Source organism: Passer montanus, unplaced genomic scaffold (assembly GCF_014805655.1).
Source record: "Passer montanus isolate IOZ18808 unplaced genomic scaffold, ASM1480565v1 scaffold3, whole genome shotgun sequence".
Lineage (NCBI taxonomy): Eukaryota > Metazoa > Chordata > Aves > Passeriformes > Passeridae > Passer > Passer montanus.
In genome coordinates, this window is record NW_024367707.1 from 21,103,271 (window position 1) to 21,130,547 (window position 27,277).

The following is a 27,277-nucleotide window of genomic DNA, read 5'->3' on the forward strand; positions in this document are numbered from 1 at the left end:
AAAGATTTTGGTATCTGAAGTGCCTTAGTTTTATACTTTATTAGTAGACAGATACAATTTTTTAATAACAAGAAAGTGAGATTCTGAATGAGAAGCTCCCTCATTTTGCTATTAACTTATTCTATGGCTATGAAGAACAAATTAAAGGAATCTAAAGAAGTGCCTGTTTCTCCCACAGAGTGACCAACTCGAAAAAAAGAGACATTTCAAGCTTGGTGGACAACTTTTTATTTGCCATGCAAAATACAAAAAGATACTGAAACCTGAAATGATGATGAATTTTCCTGTGTGGAAAAGTCTGACTGTTCAGCCATGAATAGCTATGATTTTTTTAAACCTTTATAGTGGCAGGCTGGCAGTTTCATGACAAATTACTTTTCATACCTAACTAAACAAATTATTGAAGTTCTTCTGCCTTAATCTTTGGATTTGGATTAAAAGTCAGAGTGTGGATATTTTTTAACTGGGAAATATAACCCTTTGGATTTGTTAGGATGTTATTGCAAGCAAGTTTTCTGGTCTTTGATTTGCTAAGCTACAACTGGAGTCTGCCTTCCTCAGGGTAAGAATATTTCCACATTATCATTTCACCTGTGGTATTATAAGAGGGAGAATATTATATCTCAGCGTGTATCTTGGCTTTGTGCATTCTGTTCTTTGTTTAGCATGCAGACAAGCTTCATCTCCCAAAAGAGATGTGGAATATATTTATCAGCAGTTTTAGAACTGATGATAGATTTGACAAGCAAGCAGGGTGACACACTGAAGCTATCAAAGCTGGAGATGAATCAGGACAAAGGTTTGGATGAGGTATATTGTTCCTGAGATTCAAAAGGATTATACTTACTGATCATTCCAAAATCAGGGCAACTGTACCACCGACTTACAAAGATAAAAGCTAAGTTTTTCCAAAGGAAAAAAAAAAAACAACCACATGGTTTGATTGGCCCACAGACCTTTTATGGCAAAATAGTGCAATTACAGCTGGCATTTCTGCATGCTGATTTTTATTAGTTTTGTAAGATATTTTGTCAGGATTCATTTGTGCTGATTCCCCCTTTCATGGCATAAACTGTAAGCAATTGTCGGTAGACAGAAGGAGTCTCTTGACATATTTCTTCAGAGGCACACTCCAGGAGGTGTGATAAATCAGGTATACTAAATTAAAGCAGAACTGATCTGTTACCTGATAATCATGTGAACTTACTGTATATTTAATTGTATTAGAATTTAGTGCAATTATGGGTAAAAATTCTGTACATTCACCATCAGCTTTCCTACTTTCAAAGCAAAGCAGACAAATCAGCACAAATAATATCTTTAAAGTATTTAACAGCATAATACAGAAAAAGAATGAGCAAATTACCCTTTTGTACCTGACTTGGTGACCAATTTTTGTGGCATTTAAGTGGGCAGAGAGGGGGCCTTCTGAAGTCCCCCAGGGAAGTGAGGCAGGCATCCAAATGTGTGATCTGTCTTGATGTAGTTCTGATGAAGGCCAAATATAGCAAAGAGAAAGGGAAAGGTCTGGGTCTGGGAACCCCAGAACATTACAGAACATACCCTCAAAAACAATTTGTCATTACTCTGGTCTATACTGGTTTTAAATTTTGGTCTTAAGAAACAATTCAGGTCCCTGCTCATGTAAAATCCATGTTTTCCTTATAACATACAAAAATGTGATATGAGGCACAACCTTTAATACTTGTAATAACTGTAAACAACGGCAATTTCTATACACTTCTATGGAAAAAAAAAATTAAGCCTTTTGCCACAAACTGTTAAAAAAATGTGAGTTTTCCTCTGTCACATGGGAAGATTTTGATCTCATAAATAATTATAGAAAAGCATGATGCCTTTTAGCAGGACTTCTTTCAGCATTATTGTCTGAAAGACCAAGAATTCCTGTGAGTACCCAGATTTCTGCTTGTGCTGTGCTGCCCGTTTCCAGTTCAGTTAAAAAGCATTTCCCTGAGAGCAGCCTCAGTAAAGCAGGATGACTTGCATGTGTAGAAAAAAGGGCTTGCTACAAAGTGACTGCACATGGAATGAGCAGGGGGGGAAAAAGGAGGTGTTTGTCAGAGTGGAGGTCTGCATCTCCTGCACATGCCTCCCAGCTGCCATCAGCACCCTGAGCGTTGTCCCGCAGCGCGGCAATCCCAGCACGGCGCCGCTGCGCGAGCGGTCCAGCTCCGAGGCCAGGAAACGCACGGCCAACTTAGGACAGATGTCCTGTCCTCCCCTGAAGAGTTTTACTCTTGCAGGCTTTGTATTCAGGAGAAGGAAATCTCTCCCCGAGCCTTTTGCATGTATTTCCTTACTGCCTAGGAGTGGCTGGCTGATGGCACTCTTCAGCAGGCACGCTCTCGTGAGGAGCCCTGCTGCACCCACAGCAGCATCCTGTGACTGATGCTGAGCAGGCAGGAGTCGGGGAACAAATTGCCAGCTCTGAAGCCTGGGAGTCAATGGAATAAAGAGAGAATAGGGAAAATCAGAGGTGTGGTAACAGAAGACTTGTCATCCAGGATTTTAGGTGTTTTATTACTATATGTAACACGTAAGACTAAACAAATATAAAGACATACATAATACATAAACAGTGAGAGGTGGGCAGAAAGCTGGATGCTAAAGGTAAGATTTGTAGAAGGACCTATAATACTGATATTATTCCAAATTTGTATATATTTCCCTCAGACAAAAGTAGGTGGATCATCTCCAGGCCTTGTGAAAAAGTTATATAAAGCAACAGCCCTCCTTTAAAAATTATTTTGATTTATCTTTATCTAACAGAAATGGCCAAGTATCTCTTTAGCATGATCCCATTTGGCTCAATGACATTGCAGAGCTATGAATTCAGTATGAGAAGAACAACTCTCTCTGTGCACTGAAGAACATAAAAGCTTGAGTGCCTAGCTGCAAAGCAAATATCTCCTGCTCAAGCCGCTTATGTTTTTCTACTTGAGAGAAATTAAAATCTCATCTTATTTCTTTGCATGCTCTTGTCATCCACTTAGATTTTTATTCAAATAAATCTCTGGTTCTTTTCAAAGAATGTCTTCTGTATGAGTTGCATTAGCTTTAAAGACTCACCAAGAACAGCACGGTCCAGGCTGACACTCACTCTCCCATCAGAGAAGGAACTGTATGAATCTTATCCTACAATTCTGCAGCTCAGTTAATTAAGTATTTGATGTCCTAAGAAGCTGCTGCCTCCCAAAGCCAAGGTGAGGAAGCTGCCAGACCCCGTTTCCATCTTTGGCCACCAGACACAGTGACGTTCAGAGACTTTCCACCCATCACACCATGTTACACAGCTCTTCCCCTCTCCCCAGCCCAGTGTTGATGAAATTAGGTAGCATGAAAAATTAACCCCACTGTTGTTGTCGTGCAGCTGGGTAATGTTTGGCCTCATTTGCTGCTGCAGGAGAATATGTGTTTGATGCTTTGGTAGTGTGGCACTGTGAATGGGGCAGAGGGGTACCCAGTAGAACCCGGGGAACAGCCCCAAAACCTTACCCACTCTCCTGGTACCTGTGGGCACTTTAGGCTTAATGCAGAGTATGATTTCTGATTTCTCTTTCCCTGCCTTGTTACTTGCTGTCCATCCTTTGCCATCCACCCCTTCTACATTTTTCCCTTCATTTTCTTCCTTGCTGCAACCTCTCTGCTGTTTTCCTGCCATCACATGCCTGCTTGTGTCAGGATTCATCACCTGCAGCCTCATTTCTTCTTGTTTTTCACCTGTGTAGGCCCTCCTGTTTTCTATTTCTTCCTTACAAAACATGTCTCCATGTCTCCTGAAAAACAGAAAAGAAATAAAGAGATGTATGTAACAAGGGATACAAAAAGTGCACCTACAGTAGCTCAGGTTTCTGGATTAGTGCATATCATCATTTGCCGCCTCTGTTCCTTGATTTTTCCATCATGTCATCTCTGTTTAATGGTAAAGACTAACTTTTAACTCTTTTGTCAGGTGCTAGGTATTGCCCCAATCTTCCTTTAGGGCACACAGTTTTTCATTACTTCTCTTTCAAGAATCATACAAGAAAAAGAAAATAAAGAGAGAGAGAGAGAGAGAGAGAAATTCATATGGAGAAAAGTTTTACTTAGCTACAAAATGTTTTCCTTGTATAACTTCAGGCATGATTGACAGATAGGTTTATTTAATCAAATTGCCTTTTCTGACAGTGTATTATTTAATGAGGGAGTTCTCTTTTTTTGATTGCATAGGAAGTGTGGAAGCATCTGAGAATTTCTGATGTGCTATTTACTTATCCATTATATTGGGAATCAGTGTAATTTCAATGTCAGCAGTGGAATTAATAACCATAACTGTTATCTGTCACAGAATGATCTATTTGGGGATTTTCTCAGCAAACCAGGATATATCCCCCATCTTTACACCACAGAAGGGAGTTTTAAAAAAATAAGTCAAATTTGAACATGTTCTTGTTTTGATTATCCTTTCCAAGCTAATGGTAAAGGAACGTATTTTTGGGCTTTAATTCAGCATGGAGTCACTGATACGAAATCCTTTAGCAACATAAATTATCCCTACTTTTTTCCCACCATTTATTTCATTCTGTTTCTCAAAAACCTCTGTCAAGGATGGCTCCCCATTGAAGTGCACCCTCTCTTCCCAAAAACAAAAACCAAAAAAAACCCCTCCCACCAACAAAAGAAAATAAAACAAAAAATCCCTGACACTCTAATTTCCAGAGATTAGGGAAAAAAATCCCTTTTTGGCAGTAGTGTGAATTTGGGCTGACTTTGTTTTGGTTTGGGTGTTGTACTTCACCGTGTGAGAGCAGGGGAGTGTTTGAGCAGACAAATGGAATTACATGAGGGAGGCAGACAGGGCCCAAATCTGGTTCCACTCTCTTGAGGTTATGTGCAGCCTCACATAAGTAAATAACTGATAAATGAATAAAACCTTTCAACTGATACACTTGATAAGTACCAAGACTTTTTATATTACTCCAAAGTAAGGGCAGTAACTATTAAATTAATTGCTTTTTAAATAAAACACATAAGAGAAATTTTTAAATCCTTCATTGTTCCTAAAAGTGTTTTAGTGCCTCATTAATTCTTGATTAGCCTGGTTGTTAAGAGGCCGTTATTATGTGGTAATAAGGTGTAGGAAATTACCTGTAGGACTATAGTCATGTCACACAGACCTGCTATAGTTAGCACCTCATCAGGTGCTCAGACCAAGTGCCAATGGTGTAAATCAGGGGTGCCCTGCCTGGTGGTGGGCTCACGGTGCTGGTCCTGTGTGATGGGCTGTGAGCTGAGAGGAGGTGAGTCCTCTGGATTGAGAAATCCTGACAAAATATGATCCTCTCAGCAGCCTCCTGTCCCTCAAGGGCTTGCCAGTCTTGCCTTTGGCAGAACAGGAAAACTGCTATAAAACAGTGGAATAAAATTATTTTGCAATTACACTCATTTAAGTAATTTAAAATATGCCTGAAGCTAGTGCAGATGAAAGTTCACTCTTTGCTATATGATTTGTTAGGTAGAGTCAGAGGAGATTTGGTGCCAGTCCAAGAGAATATCCCCAAACTAATGACTTCTTCAGGTCATTAATATTTCTTTTAAACACACAACCCCTCTCAAAGCCTGCTACAAACATTGGTAAAGCTAATCATTATTACCCTTTTGCAAATAGGAAAATGAGCCTTGGGGGCTATTTTATTGTGATTTGATGCAACATTAATCAGCATTCTATGGAAAACAAATATTTCTATGTCCTAGTCTGCATCTGTTTATTTTTCAGTGTGTAATATTGGGGATTTTTTCCCTAAATCTCTTTGAGGTTGGTGATCTAATGCTCACAGTACACAGCTCCTATTCATTACCAGTCCAGGGGGGGTAATGTGATACAGCAGCATCACCATCTTTGAAGAGCACTGAAGATGCTCCAGCTAAAACCACAAAATGAATTCTCACTGGTATCTTCCTCCTTATTCCTTCCTTGGGTTCAGCCTTTGCACAGCAGATGAAGCACAGTGTCCTCAGAGGAGGCAGAGCAGCTCAGGGCTGCCAGGAGTGATGCCCTGCAGGGTGTGCCAGTGCCTGCTCCCTGACCCCTTCCTGCTCTTGGGTGTCAGAGGGCACTCACACCTCGGGAGTGGTGTCGGAGCAAAGATGTAAAAGGCTCATGTTGTGCCTGAACCCCCAAAAAATGGGGCTGTGACCTGGTTGCTGTCCTAAATAACCTTGTTTGTTGTTAAATAGCTAGACACTCATTTTTGTGTGCTTTCACCCGGGTCCTCAACACTTTTAAGCCCCTGGTGTGGTTCCTTGGGGCATGTGTGACAGTGTCCCTCACCCCAGCCCTGAGTGCCATCCCAGAACTCCTCAGAGACTGACCCTGAGCCACAAGCAGCTGGGGAAGGGCTCCTCCCATGTCTCCATTTCAGCTTGGTCAGCCTCAGAGCTGGGGCTGTGGGACAAAGTCTCCATACCTGAGGCATCACTGGCAGCAGAGCCATCCCCATCAGCCAGTCAGGGGCCACCACCCCAGCTGCAGTGACATCCCACACACAGCCCCATGGTCCCAGGCAGGGCTGCAGAAGGCACCTACCTTCTGCTCCTTCATGCATCTGCTGAAATGTATTTTATTATCACATGATAATAATTAACAGGCCAATTGTCATAGCTGTTACAAGGATGGGCGAAAACTCCACCAAAAATCAAGTATTTAAAGGGCACTTCTGAGTGAAGTTTCAGATCTTATAAAAAATACTAGAAGAAGCAATTACAGCGCAAACCAAAGACTTTTAGGAGTTAATAACTGCATGAGTGTAGCAGTAAAGAACATCAATAGTTAACAGTCCCAGCATGATAAAAGTTTATTTAATCCTAATCTAAACAAGCAATATAACAAATCCTTGTAAGGAATGAATGATCTCTCACATGTAGCTTAAAATAATCAAATTTTGATTTAAAATACCGAAATAGGTCAAATGTTATGGGTTTTTCTGGAAGAAATTGAAATCGTCCAGTCCAATTTTATTTTTGATTTGCAACATTTTGCAGATGAATAAATGCATTCTTTACATAAAACCTGCTTGCTCTGTCTCAGGTAGGAATGCCTGTTTGCCAGAGAATTAGGGGCCCTGGGGTGTTGACATATTCTATTCCAGTAGCTCTGCTGTGCTCTGATAGAAGAGAGATTGTTATATGGGGGAAGATACAGTTTCAGCACCTCTTCACCTCCCCACCTTGGCTTTGGCTTTCTTTCACTTAAAATTTCCCCCTAGTGCAGGCTCCAAAGATGAAGTAGAGAGTGAACATGTTGGGTAGAGAGTGAGATGTTGGGTCACAGGCACATCTGAGGCAGTGCCTATCCCAGCAGCACCTGCAGTTTCCTTCCCAGCTCTGAATCTGGCTGAACAGTGCAGTGTGACTTTGTTTAAAATCAGTGAATCTCTTTGCCTCTATTTCCTCTTTCTGACTGAATGAGAATTATCACGGGTTTGCTCAGCTGTGATTTCTTAGGGTGTTGGGAAATGTACCTATGCAGAGATCTCTCACTAGAAAATGGTGCAATAGGATGATGCCCAGTAGCAAATTGGTCTTCACAGGATGGATCCTCTTTCATACTAGTTAATGATCCTGGTAATGAGGAGAGCAAGTGTGTTCAGCTAGATGGAAGAGTGAGAGAAAGTATCAATAAGAAAATTCTGTCAGAATTCCTTTTTTATTCTCTGTTCTTCTTTGGAACTCCTTTCAATTGCAAATAAACTTGCAGCTTTCGAGAAATTTATAAAAAGATGTAATGAGGGCTGGTTGCTGCATTTTTGGAACAGGAAAAACCTTTCTGTAGTACACTGAAAAATACACAATGATTTTTGTAGACTAATAAACACTCTGCTGGAGATAATCTAAGGGTTTGTAGAACTTCCGGAAAGTAATTTACATATTTCAAAGCTCTTTATTGTCAGTCTCCTACATTTTGCCTATTTTATTTCTTATTTTTATCAGCCATCTCTGCTGTCATCAGCACTAAAAATATTTAAGTGCCTGATATAATACTTACATCTGAAGTTTTTTCCCTTATCAGTAAAAATCATTTGCCTTGAAGGTAATACAGTGAGCTAAATTAATTGCTGATGAAACTGGTTTTACTAGAGTGACACTGATGATAAAAGTAACCCAGTACATTTAGTTCAGGAGATCTACTTTTGACCATTAACAGTGTTACTACTAAATTGAATTCTTCAAAAGTCAATTGTCATTCCCTGTATATATGACTTTTTGAATATATATTGCACAATGTAGGCATGATATTTGATCACAAATTATTTGCAGTTGTACTAAATTCATGTGTGATTATCTGTAGGGTCTATTCTTACTTATATATCAAACAGATAATTATCCACAGCCCTGTTAATATTAAGTCCTGCATTTCGTTTCCACACGCAAAAATAATACTGAAATAATAGTGATTGTTTTGATTGGACTCAAGCTGACATCAAGTAATAGCAAGTTAAGTAGTACTTAAAGCCATTTTTTCAAAGGTGGAGGCCATAGGTAGATCCTGTTGGGCCTACATAGAATTCTTTTCCTGGGAACTCAGATTCAGACAATCATAAATGTCAAATATACAAAGCAGCTATATAACAGAGTAGATTGAAGCAAGTGCTCTTTATGCCTATCGGATTTTGTAAAACAAACAAACAAAACTAAAAAGCCAGCAACAAAAATCCTTCCATTTCAGTCACGCAGCAATCTGAGAATCCATCTCCTGTATGCTTGGTTCATTGCAACACTTGCTCACAACTCTGCTAAGGATATTTGCATCTATTAATGTCAGTCTGACAACTGATGACAGCAAAAAATACTTCACTGAAAGTTTCAATTAACTGCCAATGAGAGGGAAAAAATGAAAGAAGCCAGTAAGTATTGTGGATCCATATGAAACTCAAAACAAATCTAGGTTTAGAACTTTGCAAACGGAATTAAATTAGCTTCTGAATCAGTGGGGGTACTTTTACTTCGTTTAATACAATAAAAATTATGTGGTGTAACTGAAAATAAAAATAGTTTTTTAATTTTCTCAGCAAAATGAAAAAGAACTACATTCAGGGCTGATATAATTTCATTTTGTTTACCTTACTCCTGATAGTGCTTGGGCAGCCTTGTCACAGTACTAGATACAAGCATATTTCAAAGTAATGTTTTTGAAAGAAGGAAACGAAAGCACAGCATTTCAGAAATGTTGAAATTTATAATTTTATATAGAATTTAAACTTCTTCATTTATTTAGGGAAAAGCACTGCTCAAATCTAGCAATTGCCAAGAACTTTGGCTGATCCTCACACTGTTCCTGGTGATTAAACTGTGTTAGAAAATTCCCCTCAGCTCTAAATCCCTCACACAAGACTCTAGTCAGTCTTGTCCAAGCTTGAGCCTTTGTGAAAAATTATTGTTGACATTTTTCTTGAGATGATTCAACATTTCCAAAGCTTTAGGATGGCAGAAAGCATTATCAGACATCATTTAGGCTTCCAAATAAATATATTTTTTTATGAGATGGTTGTGGTAGTTTGCTGCTGGGTGGTAGAAGTTGGCAATCAGAATACAATTATGTCCAATTCATTTTTATACACTATTCCTATTAGTTAAACAAGGATATTTTTTTGCAAGTGACATTACATTCCTGATACAGGATTTTTGCCTGATTTTTTCCTCAGAAACTGCCAGCATGATACTGCCAGCTTGCCAAGGTGGTGTCCAGAAGAAAATTTAAGAGCAGTGATAAAAGGAAAGGATAAAATAGAAGCCCTTCTTGCAAACAAGGGTTTGTAATAGATATTCTGACATGATATGAATGATGAGGGATGGAAAATTCATAAGGTTGTGTGGAAGTGCAACACACACTCTGAGCATAGAAGACTGACCTATAACTCATAAGATAGTGTGTTTCAAGTGAGTTATGAGAGTTGTTCCCTGGTGTATATTTAAAAAGAGACATTAGAAAGGAGATATAGTGTGGTTTACTGTTTGAGACCTAAATTCATAATTTTTTCCTAAGAGTGTTTTTTAGAAAAAAGACTTTTTCTTTTCTTTTTTTTTTTTAATACATATATATTGGAGTGCAGGTGGTGTATTTCTGCACAGCATGTGCATCTGAATGCTGGGAATAAAACCTTTCTCATCCGAGGAGCAGCCCTCAGCTGACTATTTTTGCTGTTGCTATGTCCAAAGGAGATTATTTCTAAGAAAGAGGAATAGCCAATTTTGCATCCTAGAAGGGGTTATCTCGAAGTGAAACCAGCAGGCTAGAAGCCCTTGGTGACATCAGACCCCAGGGCAGCTGAAGGAAAACCCCACCCACAGTGGAGCTGCACAGTGCAGTTTGAATTAATGGGACCCTACATGAGCAACCATCCCTTCACTGCTGCTCCGTGGGAAGCAAAGGAATTATCTGACCACTGCAGGTGGCACATGTGCTGTCTTCCCCCAGCAACAAAGTTCATGGCCATGAACTTGCCCCAGGTGCCAGTGCCAGCCTCCACTTTCCCTGTTCCTGCAGAGCTTGTGCCCCAAGTCCTGGAGCTCCCTTAGCAGCCCCTTCCCTCCCTCTCTCCCTTCCTCCTTCAGCCCATCCTCAAGCAAACCTGAGAATTCCTGTATTTTGGTGGGACTGCTATCAGTTCAGAGATGTCTGCCTTGTTGGGACTATCTTTTTCCCAACATACCAGAAGCAGAGAGGAGTAAAGAGAGTACCATCACTAATGCAACCATCTCCTAAAAAAATAAGCTTGATAAGCTAAATAACCCTGTTGGAAACACCCTGGCCATGGATGCAGCTCCAGGAGCAGTGCATTCCCTGTCTCTGAGCCCAGCTGCAGACTCCTAAGGAGCAGCAATCCATTTGCCCCATGGGGCAGAATCTGCCTGGTGTTGGGCAGAGAGCTTTGCTCTCCTTTTACAGTCTGCCTCAGAAGGAAAAAAAAAATGCATTTTTCCCTGTGCTATCTTGGCTGAAAATGAAAGGTTCTGAGAAATCTGCTCATGGGAGAGGCTTAAGCCCATTCTCACAGAAATTTGAGGGCTGGAAATTTTGACAAAAGTCACAGTGGTCCCTGCATGTTTAATGCACAGAAGGAAGCTATGGCTCACTCCTCACCATTGAGTGATAGCACATCACCTTGGCCATATGTGAGGTTTCAGGTCTTTCTGCCTCTTTTTTTCTTTCTTTTCTTCCCCCCCTCTTGCCACACAATGAAATAATTATTTGACAATTTATTCTGACATAGTATTATTCCAATAATAGTGGAATGTAATGCTGTGTAATTAGGAGCCAGAATATAACAGTGGTATGAAGATGATTTTGCAGCGAGATTTCTTTAAATTAAAATTTCATTACTTGAAAAGTGTCATGCCTTTGCCCTTTCTAGAGTGTGAACAGTGTCCATGAATGAAAGAGATGACCCTCAGGGATGGATAGCATGGTTTTCAGTCTATTGCACTCCAGTTGGAGATTCTCCCAAGACATTGCTCTTCCATACTACGTGAATCTATAAGGGCACAACATATTTTAAAGTCTCTGTAAAGTGTTGATTTTACAGTGAAACTCCTTTCACTTTTGAGGGGGTGGGGTTGTTTAGGGAGCTGTCTGTGTAGCATCTGGAGTTGTGAGAAGTCTGTAGCACTACAGACCTGTCAATTTTCTATAGATTATCCTCACAGCCCATATCTTTAAATAAAACGGTATGCTCCCTTTCACAGTAGCCAACTGGATTCTTGTCTGTTTATTTTCTTGTTTTAATCATTTTTTTCTCCATCTAGTCAAATAAACTGCTAAATTCAGTGTGTATGCTATGGAACTTCATCCAAAACTCTACTGTCTCCTTCCTGACAAGGCTGACAGAGAGTATAATCACTTGTATTGTCCAGAGGACTGTTTACATAAAGGAGCAATAAATACCTGTTGAAATTTTTACTGGAGGCCTCCCAGATGGATGGTTCATTTATTATTACAGACAGGGTTTCATTTACTTAGTTATTAAAAAAAGCAGGCCGCTACAGCCCATTTATAACTATATTAAAACTAAATGAAGCTATAAGTATTGCAGACAGGACTGAGTAAAATACATTTAGTGACTTTCCAGGAAATGGCTAGGCAAAGTATTTGAAAGGAAATGCTGAAAACTTCGGGGGTCCTGGTGTGTCTTTCACAGATGTGCTTCTGCTGGCTGGAGCTGCTGAGGGAATGGAGGAGGTATAGTTCCCATATGTTCCTGTGCCATTCATATATTCTGCAATAGCCTCTCTGTATCAGCCAGTCAGCCATGTGCCTTTGGGAATTTTTCCTTTCCTCCTCTAGCCTGTCTTGACATGGAAAGCTCCAGCTCAGGATGTCCAACAAACTTCTTCTTTATCCCAGAGACAGAATATCAACTGAATATCAACTCCAGTTACAAGAGGGGATGAAGGTGCTCCATCAGCATCAATCGGTAAAGGAAAGGCAGGTTAATCAGGAGGATTGCAGAGGTCTCAGTTTGGAAGGTATCACCAGAGGTCCACACAGACAGCTGTGAAAGTGAAGATTGTAGATGGTCTTTGTGGCACTTTTCTAGCACTGATGACTTTTCACCAGTCATTCTCACCCTTCCTTTGAATAAAGATAAATTGGTCAGTGGATGGGAAGCACATGGTTGCCTGTCACCAGACCATGATTTTATCATGTCCAACCTAGACAAATAAAGAACAGTCCCAGTAAGGGAAGGTGTATGTCCAAAAGTAAAAAAAAAAATTTGACTATAAATTGATGAGGTAGAAAATCCTAGAAACAAGGCAGCTTCAAATTTTTAAAGCAGAGTTTGTTAGGTTAGCAAAAGGCTGCATTTCCACAATCAAGGCAAAACCAACTTTACTGAAAGCTAGTTCAGCTTCAGTGATCAAGTAAAAGTAGTAATTAGAAAGAAAAAGCATTTTGTGCAATAGACATGAAATTTAAAATATATGTAATATGAATACATATACATGAAATATAACAGTCTAAAAAAGAAAATGTAAAATACTGAATATGGATAAAAGGAATAGATGATACTAGATGAAAGCTCAAGGACAATGAGAATATGGGGTTTCTTAAGGTACATAAAAAACAACAATAATGAAGAAATTCTAGCAATAGCCCCTTGTTAGCTGGAAGTATTAAAGCTGTAAAAATGTTAGAGTCAATAAATATTTTTTTTACATGAGAAAAAGCAGGTTTACCTGTTAGGCAGACAGGAAGCTGAACAGTGTCTAGAGACAATAAGTTATTAAAATCAGCTACCCTAGAGAGAAGTATCTATATGCCTCAGATCTTCCATGTCACCATAGAGGCACCGGCTGGAACACCACTGGCCAGCAAAATGTGAGGGTCATTTGTGATGTACCTCGAAATGTGGGGTAAACCTCACCCTCATGATGATTCCATCTTAAGGACAGATGCTTGTACTGATGGGGATTAGGCAGTAAGAGATCATTTGTAAGGAAATCATCCCCGAGTACAAAATCAGATGCTGCACATTCAGCTCGGAGACTTGGCGGTGGCAGCTCTGCCTCAGACACATTAAATTCCCCAAGATTTCTGCCACAATGGCTGACACATAGGCAGTGCTGCAGTTCATGCACTCTTACTTCATTTCACATTTGAAATGAATATTTTTTAGGTGGCAGCATCAGCAGTGGCTCAGAAATCAGAGTGAGAGCGTTAGTAAATAACTGCTAATCACACCTAGAGAAGCTTTGGGGGATGCAGGGGCAGGGAGGCAAGAAACAGATCAGAAAATTGCAAGCAGCACATTCAAAACTCTTATTCCTCAAATGTGTTTCCTCCTGTCACACAGAGCATGATTATCCATGAAACTGTGGCAAGCTCTCAGACTGATTGGACTACTTAGGCGTGAGCTGCTGATGTGTCGCTCATCACTCTTCCCTTTTTCTGAGTATTTGTGCATTTTTTGGTGGCTTTCTTGCTCAGGGAGTGGCCTCGTAGGGGTTTGTTTCCTTGCTTTCCTCAATCTCTCTCATTTTTCAGGAGATACTCTGGGTCCTTCTGCCCAAACATGACTCTCAGGAAGTACGGTGGTCTGTGGGGCACTTTCTCACCACCCTGCCAAGGACTTAAAAAATTCAGGGTATGATTCAATTGCATTTGTTGTCCCTTTCTTTATAGGGGAAAAACATCACCAGGGCAAACACAGTTGCTCACAGGGGCAGCTGCTGCAGAAGAAATCTTATTTCAGCTTCTGCTCCTGGGAGAGAGTGATGGCTGTATCCCTTGGAGAGGACTGCCTTGCATTTCTAATGAGACCGTCAATGTAATGGGAATTTAGCAGAATATTTAGCTGGTCTAAATGGTTTTGAAAAGCAGTGCAGACCAGCCTAGATGGATTCAAGCCAAGGACAGAAAACTTTTCCTTCAGAGTATCTATTTTTTATTGGAATTGCTAATTCTATTTCTATAGACTGAGTCCGTTTTTCAGGCATTTAAATTCTACGCTCTGGAATTAAATCTCACATTGATATATAGGCTTCATTCCAGCATTAAGTACATTAATATTTCACCAGTCTGATTTTACTGGCTTTCTCCCTCTGTTTTTAATTAGATTTGATGGTATTCTATATAATCATGTTTTCCTGCATGTTTCTGTGTAGCAGAACTTGCACAAACTGTTTGTTAGGGGATTTTTACAACTTCAACATCATATATTCTGAGTTAATTTTAGATGCTGCAAGCAGTGCTTGCAGAGGTCTTACAATCCTGCTGAAAGCTCTGTTACAGCACTTATAAAATATCCTCTTGATCTTGTTGCTTACCTTAATCCATAAGCTTTTGACTTTATTTTGTATAAAACAAAAGTAAATAGTACACTTTTCAGATAATATAAATGCATGAGCTTTTCCAAAGTGAAACATTTGCATCAGTTATAGCACTAGAGTGCAAAATAATTTCAGCAATCAGAATCTAATTAATTAAAAATTACTACTGTATAAAACCAGCCATCCCTATATTTAGGATTAGTAAACAAAGCTATTTGAAATACCTGTTTTGGCTGTATGTAAGTAGTGACTATAACTGCCCATCTGTTATGTGCAAGTAACCAAGGTTATAGCAACAACATTCATTTCCCTTTTTTCTCTCTCTCTTTTTTCTTTTTTTTTTTTCTTTAAAGAAAGAAAACATGTTCATCTGTTTCTTATGAATTCTCTGTATTTCTTACCAGGCATATTTTTCCTAGCATTTCTCTTTTAGAAAGGAATGGAAGACAGCCAGAAACCGAAGGTACATTTGTCTTATTGGAGCTTAAGTCATATTATGTACGTGAGCACTCATAGCTGAAACCATCCCAGTAACATAAGGGCACAGTCTGGGTAGGAACATCAGATTCCCACCTGGAATTCTCTCTCATTTTGCTGGGGACAAGAGTTAAAGGTCTTACATTGTGCTGTGCCCAATGTAGATTTTGTTTTGCCCTTTTTATAATGTGAAGGAATACTTTTCTTCTCCTATATCAGCGCATCAGTTGTGACTTTAAACATCAGTCTGAAAGTCTTCTAGCCTACTGCTACTTAGAATAATACCTATTTTCTTTCTGGGTTTCTGGTAATATCAAAACTAATGCCCAGTTCTTGAAAGGTCAGTATGCATTTATGGGAAAGAAAATAAAATCCCAGTAAGGTACATTGAATATAAGATAATTTTTCAAAAGCATTCAGAATGAAACATTTTGGTAGCCTAAACTCGAATGAGCACTTAGTTATTTGATTTTGGTATTTCACTGCAACTCTTTTCTTAGTGGGGTTCCTCTTCAGCTACAATCAAAGTATTTTTCCACTACTGAAGTTCTTTTCCTACATATGAATGAGAAATGAGAAGAAAGCATAGAAGTCCATAACAGATATGGTTCTGACTGAGATGCTGCCTAGAATTAAACTGGAACAATACACTTGATCAGATTAACACATTCAGGAGATCTTTTACAGATTGCAAAGACAGCAACTTCTGAGTTTATTTAAATGACAAGTGCAATATACTTGTATTTGTGCCCTGGGCTCACAAACCACTGGCATGTTCTCTCCTAAAGCATTAGTGTTGATGATTTAATAACTATCAATATTTTTCCCTTCCTTTCTTGTTTTTTTTTTCTGATCATTACAATTATCAACATTATCATGAAGAAAGACCATATCTTGTATAGTAGCTTAGACCACCAGAGGGACGTAGAGTTTTGTTCCTCATTTGTATAACCTCTCTTGAGATGCCAAAAGGAAACCTTTCTCTAATCACCAAAAAAAAAAAAATCATAGAGGAATTTTTGGAGAGTTTTATGGCTCAATAAGTAATTTGTAGGGGGAAGGAAATAAAACATTAGGCCAAGGAATGTGAAATTTATCAGAGATTAAAGTGAAATACAAGGTGCAGTGCCTGCTGCTTCTTTCATGTGCACCAGCAGGTGTGAAAGATAATTCCAGGATTCAGGCATGTCTTCACTGTAGGAGAAAATAGATATCCTCCTAAGCAGGGCTATGCTGGAAGCACCTCAGAGTGGCCCCATACATCAAAAGTGACAACTTTTTGTTGGCTGGCTCTTGAGGACAACCTCCTCTAGACACTGCTGCATTGACACCTCCTTCCCCAGCAACTCCTTCTTCTCAGAAGGATAATTGTCCAGCTCGATCAGAATCTTTGACATAAGGCTTGACTCTACCCTCACACTTGAAACTTCTTGTTACTTGGATGTTAATTCCCAGAGGGAAAGCTAGATGTCTTCCTGCTGCTCCCTGGACTCTGGCTGGGGTTGAAGATAACACTTGCTTGGGACTTAGCTTTCCTGCAGTGACAAACTAGGTGAAAAGGCAGACAAGCAAAACAGCAAAGTTGCAAGTCTCAACTATTCCATTTCAGCAAGGTAGCCTGTGATGACCTCCCATCCCAAATCCCCTGTAATTTTTATCAGGAGCAGCTCTTGGCCCTTTGGCATGCTGGTATGAGCAGGGGTCCCACAGGTCTGTCTGCAGTGCAGCACAGAGCTACCCCAGCCCCAGTACCCTTCTGAACCAATGCAGTGAGTAAACCTCAGATTAAAACAGCTCAGGGTTTCTAAAGAGCTGTGTAGGAGGTTTGGACACACAGTCACACTGACATTGGCAGATGTTGTACATCAATGCCCTCCAGACCACTTTGTATTTCCCTCTTCCTGTAAGTAAGGCTGCACATCCCCTCCTTTTCCCCTGTAGCTGAATGGCCCACCACCCCAGGCTGCAACCCCTTGTTACTGGAGAATGAAACCAGCTGGCTTGCTGAGGCATTTCCCAATATCCCAAAGCCATCCTCCTTTCCTTTCCTTTCATCGTGTCTCTACCTGTCGCATTCTTTGTAGAGAAAGGAACAAATGCATTAATTAGAGAGCAGTGAGCACTCCTGCCTGAGCCCACCCCTCGCTGCCTTCATGACCTCACAGAGATTTCACTAAAACACATAATTAGGTTCTGCAAAGTGACTTCCTGACCATATGTGCCCTTTTCAAGTGCAGAAGCCCTAAGTGGTGCTGTGTGTTTTTCAGTGCTGCTTTGAGTACCACTTCATTTTTCTGGCTTTTGTTTACAAGGTTGTATTTACTTACCTCTTTACCAGTGCACAAATACATCAAAGCCGGGTTCATTTTAAAAATCTGAAAGCCCATGGATGATGTCACTTACTGGCCTGAATTTTGCATGTTCTGAAAAAAGTGTAAAGGCTGTGCTTGCACATGAGCTTGTCTGTGCTTGTCTCTCCATCCTTATACTAAGTTTGCCAGAATATGTAAAGAAATCCCATCCCAAACAAGGGTTGTTTTAAACATGGCCTGAAGTGCTCTGCTAACAGCATGTACCAAAGTTCATTCTGTGCTGAATGTGTGTCGAAGTACTTTTGAGATAAATTACAATTTAATGTAACACCTCTCGTGAGCTTAAAGTATTTTACTTCTCTTCTGTTCTCACTCTCTTCAAGTGGGGTCTTCAAGTGGTCCAGTTGTGGGATTTTTCTTTCAGCCACCATTGTTTTCATGATGGAAATGAGCTGTTAAGGAGAAACATTCTTCAAAAAACATCCATACTTAAAATTGATATACCTTACTTAAGACACTTAATGCAAAATGGAATCCCTGTAACATAAACATCCCCTGCCCAGGCCAGGTGACGGTGTGTCCTGCTCTGGCTGTGACTTTGTGGATGAGGGCTGAGGGCCTCACCTGAGAGTGGAAGCTGTCTGGGAGCCAGTGAAGACTTTCAGGCACGAAGGTTATACCTGCACAGCTCCTGCATTACAAGGTAGACCTGTATACTGGCAACCTGATACATTCTTGTATCAGCCAGATCCCTCTCTAGAGGGAAAAAAAGTAAGCAAGCAAGCAAGCATTTTATGATGACCTGTTTTTTTTCCTATTCCCAGTGTTAGGAGCATGTTTGTAGTGTGATGGTAGTTCCAAAAGGGGCCGTGAGCCCCAGGCAGGCAGTGCTTTTCTTGGAAAGCAGCACTTCTGAAATGAAAAACAGACAGGGAAAATAAAGATGGTCTAAGATATACGAGCAAGGAGCATTTGAAGGATCAGTGCTGCCGTTTGTTGTTCCTTTTGTGTGGATGGTACTGGATTCTAGTCCTTGTCTCACTCCACCACATAGCCCAAAGGCTTCAAAATATCCTAGTTGCTTCTAATGACAAGCTCACAAAACACTCTTTTATATGTTAATACAAAAATCCAGGACACTGATAAATACACAGAGGTATCTAGAATGTTTCATTATATGCTTTTGATTTTTCAGCTTCCATTTAGGAGAAGAACTAAACTGCTAAACCCAAAGTAAATGTACTTAACTACCACATCACTACCAGAAATTCATGCACTCAAGGAAGAGCAGGAAGTGACACCCTGGGAGTTCCCCTTTTCACACAAGCATACCACTTTCTGGTTAAATCACTGTCAGTGTACATTTCATCACATAGATGCCAAATCCAGGTCTGAGCTTTCTATTTTCATGCACTGCTTTCTGAGGGATGGTCTAAGCAGATCCAATTAAAAGAATGAGCAATTATGAGATTGTTTGGATCCCTGTAAGTGACGAGATCCAAGGCCAGTATGGATCTTGTGGTGTTTACGGGAAGTTTTCCCTTGCTGATGTCGTTTATCATTCAGGAGCTGTATCCTGTGTCATCATACCTGTGCTGTTTGCCCACTTCTCAACAGAGCTTGTGAGCTGGGTCAGTGCCTGTGTTGATATGGCCATCAAAGGTTTGCTGATCTGGGAGATGGCAGAGAGAGCTTTTTTCTGACAATGGACATACTTTGAGATAAAACATAGGCAAATCCTGCTGGGGGATCGTCAGGTCCCTCCAACTCAATGAGTGTCCTGTATATTTGAGGTGCCTGCATTGCCAAGAGATTTTGCTGAGCTTGTTACGTTGGTTTTACAGAGCAGAAATGTTGCCACAAGTAGAAGGAAATGTGGGAAAAAAGCAAGAGGACAATCTTTAAGAGATGAACGAGCAAGAATTTCTGCTCCAACCCCCAGGCCTGTTCTTATACACCTACGTTCCCTGAGAGGTGCCGTGGGGAGATGGGGAAGCAGCTGTGACAGCAGCAACAGGCAGGGACTGTGCGTTCAGCGAGGAGCTGAGGAGAGCGTGGTGAGGCTCTGTGCTCTTTTCAGACACAGCACACCATGTAGCCCATGTCAGAGTCATGCTTTTCAGGCACGCTCCTAGAAGATCTAGGCACAAGTACAAGGAGGTGGTTTGAAATTACTACATATGTCTTCTTGCAATACTTACACTCCAGGGACCACCCACGGCACAGGATGTGTTTGAATTGCTCACCAAGCTTTCTTCTGGAGCCGAGATGAAATTACAGATTCTTTTTTCCCAGAGTGCAAGAAAAATTAGCAACTTTCTGAATTATTACTATTATTACCGAGGCACTTTTTAAAAATAGGTCCTATTGTCTAAGACTTTTCAAGCACTGGGGGAAATCTTTGCACGTCTTCAACTCCTTTAACTCCCGGTTACTTAATCTTAGATTGTAAAAAAAAATGTATGTAGGTAAAACCAGATTCCTCTCCTTTTGAACCAGTTTAATCAAGCTGGAGAAAGTATATGGGAAGGCAAGACGAAACTCTCATTAGAAAATATGTATTATTTTCCATATTTACATGACAATGAAATCCTGTGGATACTCTTGTGCACTGAGAAAATATATTTTAGTTTTAATTGTTTCAGTCAATGTCAATTTTACAACAAACATGCAATAAAGTAAAAGTGGCCTTTGGGAAACGTCACTGAACCTTATTTTGTGCTGTAGTATTGCCAGTGTAAACATCTACTTCTGCTTTGTAAGCTCAAAGCCAAATGGACAAAAAATTTCCTCTCAGGGAGACTACTGACCTGTCAGCATCAAAAATATTCTTTTTAGCATATAAAATTGTTTGTCAGTGATTGTAATAACAAGAATCTTTTCAAAATTCATTATTACTCTAACAAACATTTTCTTTTAGGCAGCAGTAGCAGGAAATTAATTAAAAAGTTAGCTGATAACAACTGGATAAGATATAGTGTCACAGCTACAAAGTTCCTGGGATAAAATATCTTTTCTTTCTATTTACATTATTAAATATTTACAGTAGGTCTCAGAAAATATCCAATCTAAAGCATTTTGATAAGTTACAATTCATTTTGCTTGCTTTGCAGAATGCTAGAAGATGACCTCAAGCTAAGCAGTGATGAGGAGGAGAATGACCAGGTAAGAACCAGACAAGTAATGTGTCACTTGAAGCATGTTTCATGTCGAGACTGAGCTACTGCAAATATTTTGCTAATGCTTTTTCTAAACATACAGAAAGGTTATCAAAATACATGGCAGCACTGTAACTGGAGTAACAGATGTTGCTGCTCAGAGCCAGCCTGCGTGTGCTAACTGCTGGATTGGTGGGGAACAGGCTGCAGTGCTCTTGATTTATTACCTTGATGCGACCCAGAAGGTTTTTGTATCAGCTTCCTTCTGATTTGAATTTGTTTTGTTTTAAAGAGCGGCCAAGGAGGGGAGAAACAGGAATTCTGGATTAAGGGTTCAGGCCAACTTTGCAATCATGAGCTGGCCCTGGGGATTAGCTGCTGGGCTGCTTATCTCTTACCTGCCTCCGGCATCCCCCCAGCCCTGGCCTCTCCTCTGAGCTTTTTTGGTCCAGACTCTGAGTGGCCCATGCCTGCTAAGAAAGCTAAAGAAAACTGAGAAAAAGCCTTGGCCGTGCATTTGATTCACTCTGTAACACAGTGATTACAGCAACTGTGTTTTAAACATCCTAAACTACCTGACTGGCAGCAGATACACAATGTTTTCCATGTGTCAGGGGAGCTGTGTTTTGTTTGCTCTAGGAGGTGTCTCCCAGTTTTTCCTTAAAATATTGTTGGGTTTTGTCTAAATAATTAAGGACTCAGTAGAATAGGGCTGGAGCTTGACTTTCCCATGACCAGCTGAGCACTGCCAGGCAGTGCTGTGCTGAGTTCTCTCCTTCTCAGTATCCTGGAGTGGATGATTTTGTTGGAATGAGAAGCCAAGATCCCTTTCCCTTTTTTCTTTCCCTAAAATGCACAACCCATGCCTTCACCAGAGTGTATGAGGGCAGTACTTCTCCTGGTTGCATCTCACAGATATAATGTGGTTTTCTGTCCTGGTTTTGGCTGGGATAAAGTCAGTTTTCTCCCTAGTAGCTGCTAGAGTGCAGTGGTTTGATTCAGTGTGAGAACAGCATTGGTAAGTCCCTGATGTCTCAGTTGTTGCTGAGCTTACCCTAAGTCAAGGACTTTTCAGTGTCTCCTGCTCTGCCAGAGGGCAGGTGCACCAAAGCTGGAGAAGACCCATGGCCAGGACGGCTGCCCCAAACTGCCCAAAGGGATTTCCCTTCCACAGAACATCATTTCCAGTACATAAACTGGGGGAAGTTTGCTGGGAGACACCAATCACTGCTTGGGAATGGGCTGGGCATCAAACGGTGGATGCTGAGCAATTGTATTTTGCATCTTTTGTCCTTTTTTGGAATTTATTTCTCTCTTTTTGTTGTCTCCCTTTTCATTGCAATTCTTATTCTTACAATATTATTATTTTATTTATTTTATTTCAATTGTTAAACTGTTCTTATATCAACTTACAAACTTTTTTTCCCTGCCTTTCCTCCTGATCCCACTGGGGCAGGGGGAGTGAGCAAGTAGCTGCATGGTACTGTTGCTGGCTGGGGCAAAGCCATGTGAGCTCCAAATATGATTATTTCAGTCATGGGTAACTGGAGTATCTAGATGGGTAGGCTGGAAGGATATCTAGACTTTTGAAATTCAGGAACTTAGGCAAATAATTCTAGGGTCATAGCATAGGCATGGCTTTCTTTAACTCTTGTTATTAGATGTCTCTATTTTACAATATATTCCAAACAACAGGTAAATCAAAACTTTTTAATATTTATACTAAACCATTGTTTCATCTATTTTGAGCAGAGCTTCTTGGTGTTAAGATTCAGCACATAGATTCTATTATTTACATATTTATTCAATTTCTTTTTGTTTAACATATTTCATCCTGAAACACTTCACATTTAATTACTCTTCCTGCTTGTCTAGATAGTTTAAAATACAGCTCACAGACAGCATAGGACAAAGTAAAGTGAGGGACAGGAGGGATGTCTGAAGAGTAACAAAAGCAGACCAAGGCACCATGATGTTGCAGCCAGGGGCTGGGTGATAGGAGAGGCACGAGCTGCTGGCCAGGAGAGATGCCCTTCAGGCAGGGAGGCAGGATCCTGAGTAATGGATGTCAGAGTGAAACAGGCTGGGAAAGCCAGAGAGAAAAAAATCTGGTTTGCTTCATAGCAGGCAGAAAAGGACATGTGAAAGTGTTTACTGTGCTTAAAACATGAATAGGTTTAGGCAGAGAAAGGATTGTGGAAAAGTCCTGCCAGTCAGGCAGGCTCACCTGGACCTCTGGTTTAGCACTATGACTTGTAATGATGAACATCTTCTGTGTGTTCCTGTGCTGTGCCAGGGCTCTGCTCAGTCACCAAGGCTCCAAGATGCAGCTGATACAGGCTGGGTCCTTCACCTCGGTGCTCCAGCAAGCTCTGCAGAGCCAGGACAGAGCTCACCACCCACACAGCAAAGAGCAGGGCTGATCCCATGACTCACTTCTAATCATCACTGGCCCTAGCATGAACAGCCTTTGGAAATTACTTATTTATTTGGTCCCCTTTCCTAGTCACAATTTTTTCCTAACTTGGCTCTACAGAAAAATCTCCCAGAGGCACAAGCTGGCTCCTGCTGTATGAAATGCTTTGTAGAACCTTAGCTGAGACCTGCAGGTTTGCTTAATGAACAATCCTAAATAAATATACCTGCTGAAAAAACAAACCACTGCCTTTCCATCCACCTTTCAGGAAATAGACACAAAAATAAAAAAAAAAAAAAAGAGTAACAGACTCTCTCTTCCAATAACTGCTCAGATGGACCTGTGTTTAAATGTCAGCAGAACTCGTTTCCTTTTATTTCCTAACTCAGAGGTTCTTTAATCTCATATCTCCTGAGCTCAGAAACAGGAAAGAAAAAAAATTGAGATATTAATGAATAGGAACAGTACATGAGAGATTCCCAGATATTCCTCATGGAATAAATTAACCTTTGAGCAGTCAGACTCATTCAAGAAGTCCAGTTTCTCAAAGAGCTGAAGGTGAGCTGTACACAAGCTGGGAAGCTTTTAATTTTGCTGATGGCTAAATGGGGAAGTTTTGGGGGAAAACTTTGAAAACTTTGGAGTAGATTTTACATTGAAGTCTGAAATTGCCAAGCAGCAAGGGAAGTTTCTGAAGTGGTGCAAAGGGGGACAGGTGCTTCTGTGCTCCCAAGGCTGGCATTTGGACTGCTGTGACCAAACCAAGGAATGTGAGCCATGGATGAGGGAGGCCGAATGCAAGACAAAGGCATGATTAAAAGCTTTGAGACTGCAGTGGGCAAAGCATTCCCAGCCCTTCCCTCAACACCAGCAATTAAGGTATTGAGATTCACAGACCCAGGAGAAGCCAAAGAGGCTGGGTTTGAGCTGAGTACATGTGCACCCACAGTAATTATATTATCCACACATATTAGTCTCATAATTTTAATTACATAAATGTATTTTTCCTCTTTAATGAGCATAGTTTATCCATTTAAACTGATCGTTTCAATTTTACAGGCAGTGATCATAGGATCTAATATACAGAGAGAAAATTTCCTGTTGGCATATTTTACACCACACAGATTGAAGAAAATATACTTTTTAATCCTCAATCAATATCTGAAGAGCATGCAATTAGCAGATACCAAGGTAGTTAACATAAATCTGCAAGTTAAAGAGCCAATTCATTCTGATTTATAACACATAGAGTAATAATTTCATCATCATCTCTCCCAGAAAGCATCTGAAGCTTTGTAGCATGAAGATGTCAAAATTGTACTTAAGATTGTTCAGACTACTGAATTGTAGTGGTTATTGCCTTTTGGTTCTTTGAAGTGTGGCATAGCACATGAAAGAGTCCCCATTATAATACCCTGCTCTTCTCCGTAGAGGTCACTGGATAACTTAAATCAGTCTTGGGTGAAATATTAAAAGGAGATTGTCAATTGTAATGTGAACAATTCTCTTTTTCCCCCCCTCACTTGTCCTTTTACAACACGAACATTTTGCAATAGAAAATAATTCCTTTAAAGGGGAGAAAGATCCTGGCATCATTTGTGCAATTCGTGTCAATCAATAGCCAAATAAATTAACTGACTGGTACGCATACATGGAATAATAATCTAACATATTTTTGCAACCCAAGTCTGCTTCCTCATATGCATTTTTTTTGCACAGGATCAGGTTGGTTGCCGCTGAAGTTTTGTGGCTGTGAAAATTTATTACCCACAGAGTCAATCTGCATTCTGGCTGCCAAGTCTGAATAAATAGAGTCATTGTGCTTGTCTGGAATATGTAACCAAAGTTCATCGAGTCAGCTTGACTTTCACATCCCACGAGATTCATAAAAGCCAACACCCTGGTATGTGCTCTTGATTCCTGCCAAAATTTTGTAAAATTGTATAAACAGAAGTTGAAGAAGTGATCAGAACACACTCCCAGGGACATGGCTCTGCACTGTAGCCCCGTCTGGTCTTGAAAGGGAAGACACAAGATTTTTCTTTTCAAAGAAAAAATAGTACAACTACTCTCCTGTGGTGGCAGGTAACCGCAGGGGCTAAAGATGCCCCCCTTGCAGAGTGCACAGGGAGGCAGCAATTAATCCTCACAAGTTCCTTCATTTTGCTCATGTGTCCTGCACTGAAGGAAGAGATCAGGCAGCATTTGCCTGCAAGTGGCCACCTTCCTCAAGAGAGGACAAGGACAGACTGGTCCTGCAGGGTGTGAGCGGTGTAAGCGAAACCAGCCCCTCCGCAGGCAAGCCAAGTCAAACAGAAAGCCGTGTCATTTCACAGGAGACCTTGGGGGAAGAGCAGCCTCAGAAAGTTCACAGCTTCAGCACAGTAAAATAAAAGCCTTGTCAGCCTGCTCATGGCTTGGCTCACCACTGCAGCCCCATAGGGTGCTGGAAGCCCACCCAGCCTGGCGCCTTCCTGGGCATCTTGGGGTTGCCTCCCACCCATGGCAGCCCAGGACAGTCGGGGTGGGCTGCTGGCCCTGGGGGACTTGTCCATGCTTCAGCATCTCCCTGGTCATGGTCGAGCCATAAAAACTGATGCTGATTTGAGTTACACTTGTAGCTCCCGTGGGAACACACATGCCTAAGTTTTGTTCCCATCGTGTACGTGTTGTGGGTTACCAGGGTGCATTGCTGGAAATGCATCTTTCTGGTAGGACTGTCTGCAGCACAGGCATTTAGGACAAGCCAGATCTGTCACAACACTGCAACAGGACAAAAGGATGGCAATTGGTGTGGGACTTTTCCCTTTCACTTCTGGATATGGAGTGACAATCAACAAAAAGAGGAAAATCATCCTGGAAATTAACAGTCACACATCTGCCTTCTCCCAGAAGGAATGATTCTTGGTAGAGTCATTATAAACAGTACTTTTACATATGAAATTTAATATTTCAGCTAATTTGAAACCATCTGTAATGAATTGTGAAAGAAATTGATAAAGGAGCAAAGCTTTCTTTCTGTAAGACCTGTTAGGAGAGCACTTTCCAAAGTCAAAGATTTACTGAGCAGAGCACCAAGGCAGGAATATCTAGAGAGAAGAGTTTTATTGGGAAAATTGCAACACAACACTGCATAGCCCTCTTCATAATTAGAATAATTTTTAGGCAGTACTAATTGTGTTCACACAATGCCATGTCCAAATATTTTAACCACATTATGTCATTTTAGTGTTGTATTCCCTTTTTCAGCTCTTCATCAGTCAATACTTGATGCTTGATCAGAAAAGAAAATGAGTGAAAAAAGAGATGAGAACACTCAAGTCTAGAGAAAAAGCACAGAGCCTGCATCATTTCTGCAAATGAATTTCTCTCAAAAAAATGCCATGATAAATTTGGAGGAAAATATCTTTCTGATGAGAAGTTTTTCACTCCACTGAGCACAGAAAACTTATTTCATGAAGTCTGGCTACACACGAGTCTGACTGCAACCAAAACGGCACAAATCAGAGATAAGCAAAAGTGGAAAAAATTAAGTTTTGGGTAAAGGAATTGCTGGAAGCTCAGGTGGTTTTTGTACTTAATCCAAATGCTCTGTTCAGCCCCCTGTCACTATAATGTGAGTGTGTTTTTAGACTGGAGGAATAGGCACTGTAGCAGCCTTACTTAACTTGGGTAAGTCCATTATTTCCTGTGTATTAGAGAAGCAATTCTTTTGGTATCCAACTTAACTAGAATCCAGAGTAAGATCTAAGCCAGCTGAGCCAAGGTTTTTTTGTGGTTTGCCAGCTCTGATTTTAAAATCTCCGTGACATCTAAATTTGCACTTCCACAAGGCATGACAAGAAGACCACGATTGCCTCACTGAAACTGTCAGATGAAACAAAATAAGAGCTCAGTCTTGTCCTGCCAACTTGGCTCACATCTCTGCCTATCTTACAAAATCAGATTCTATGGCTGGCAAGCAGGATCAAGTTCTAAATTTGAATGCCACAACTATAAATGACAGTGAAAAAAGTTAGAGACCTGCTTGGATCTTGGACATGCACAAAATTTGGGGACATTTGAACATGGCAGTTAGATCTGCATGC

The 27,277-nt window shown here is 40.6% G+C and overlaps 1 protein-coding gene across 4 annotated transcripts in view; it reads left to right on the forward strand.

Moving 5' to 3' along the window:
- The window catches only part of AFF3 (AF4/FMR2 family member 3), a 323,532-nt gene that overhangs the window by 207,521 nt on the left and 88,734 nt on the right, over nt 1-27,277 (forward strand). For all 4 annotated transcript variants that reach the window (XM_039714376.1, XM_039714378.1, XM_039714377.1 and 1 more), the window contains exon 8: nt 20,729-20,780. In XM_039714376.1, coding sequence (XP_039570310.1) covers nt 20,729-20,780 — 52 coding nt within the window. The remainder of the gene's footprint in view (nt 1-20,728; nt 20,781-27,277) is intronic.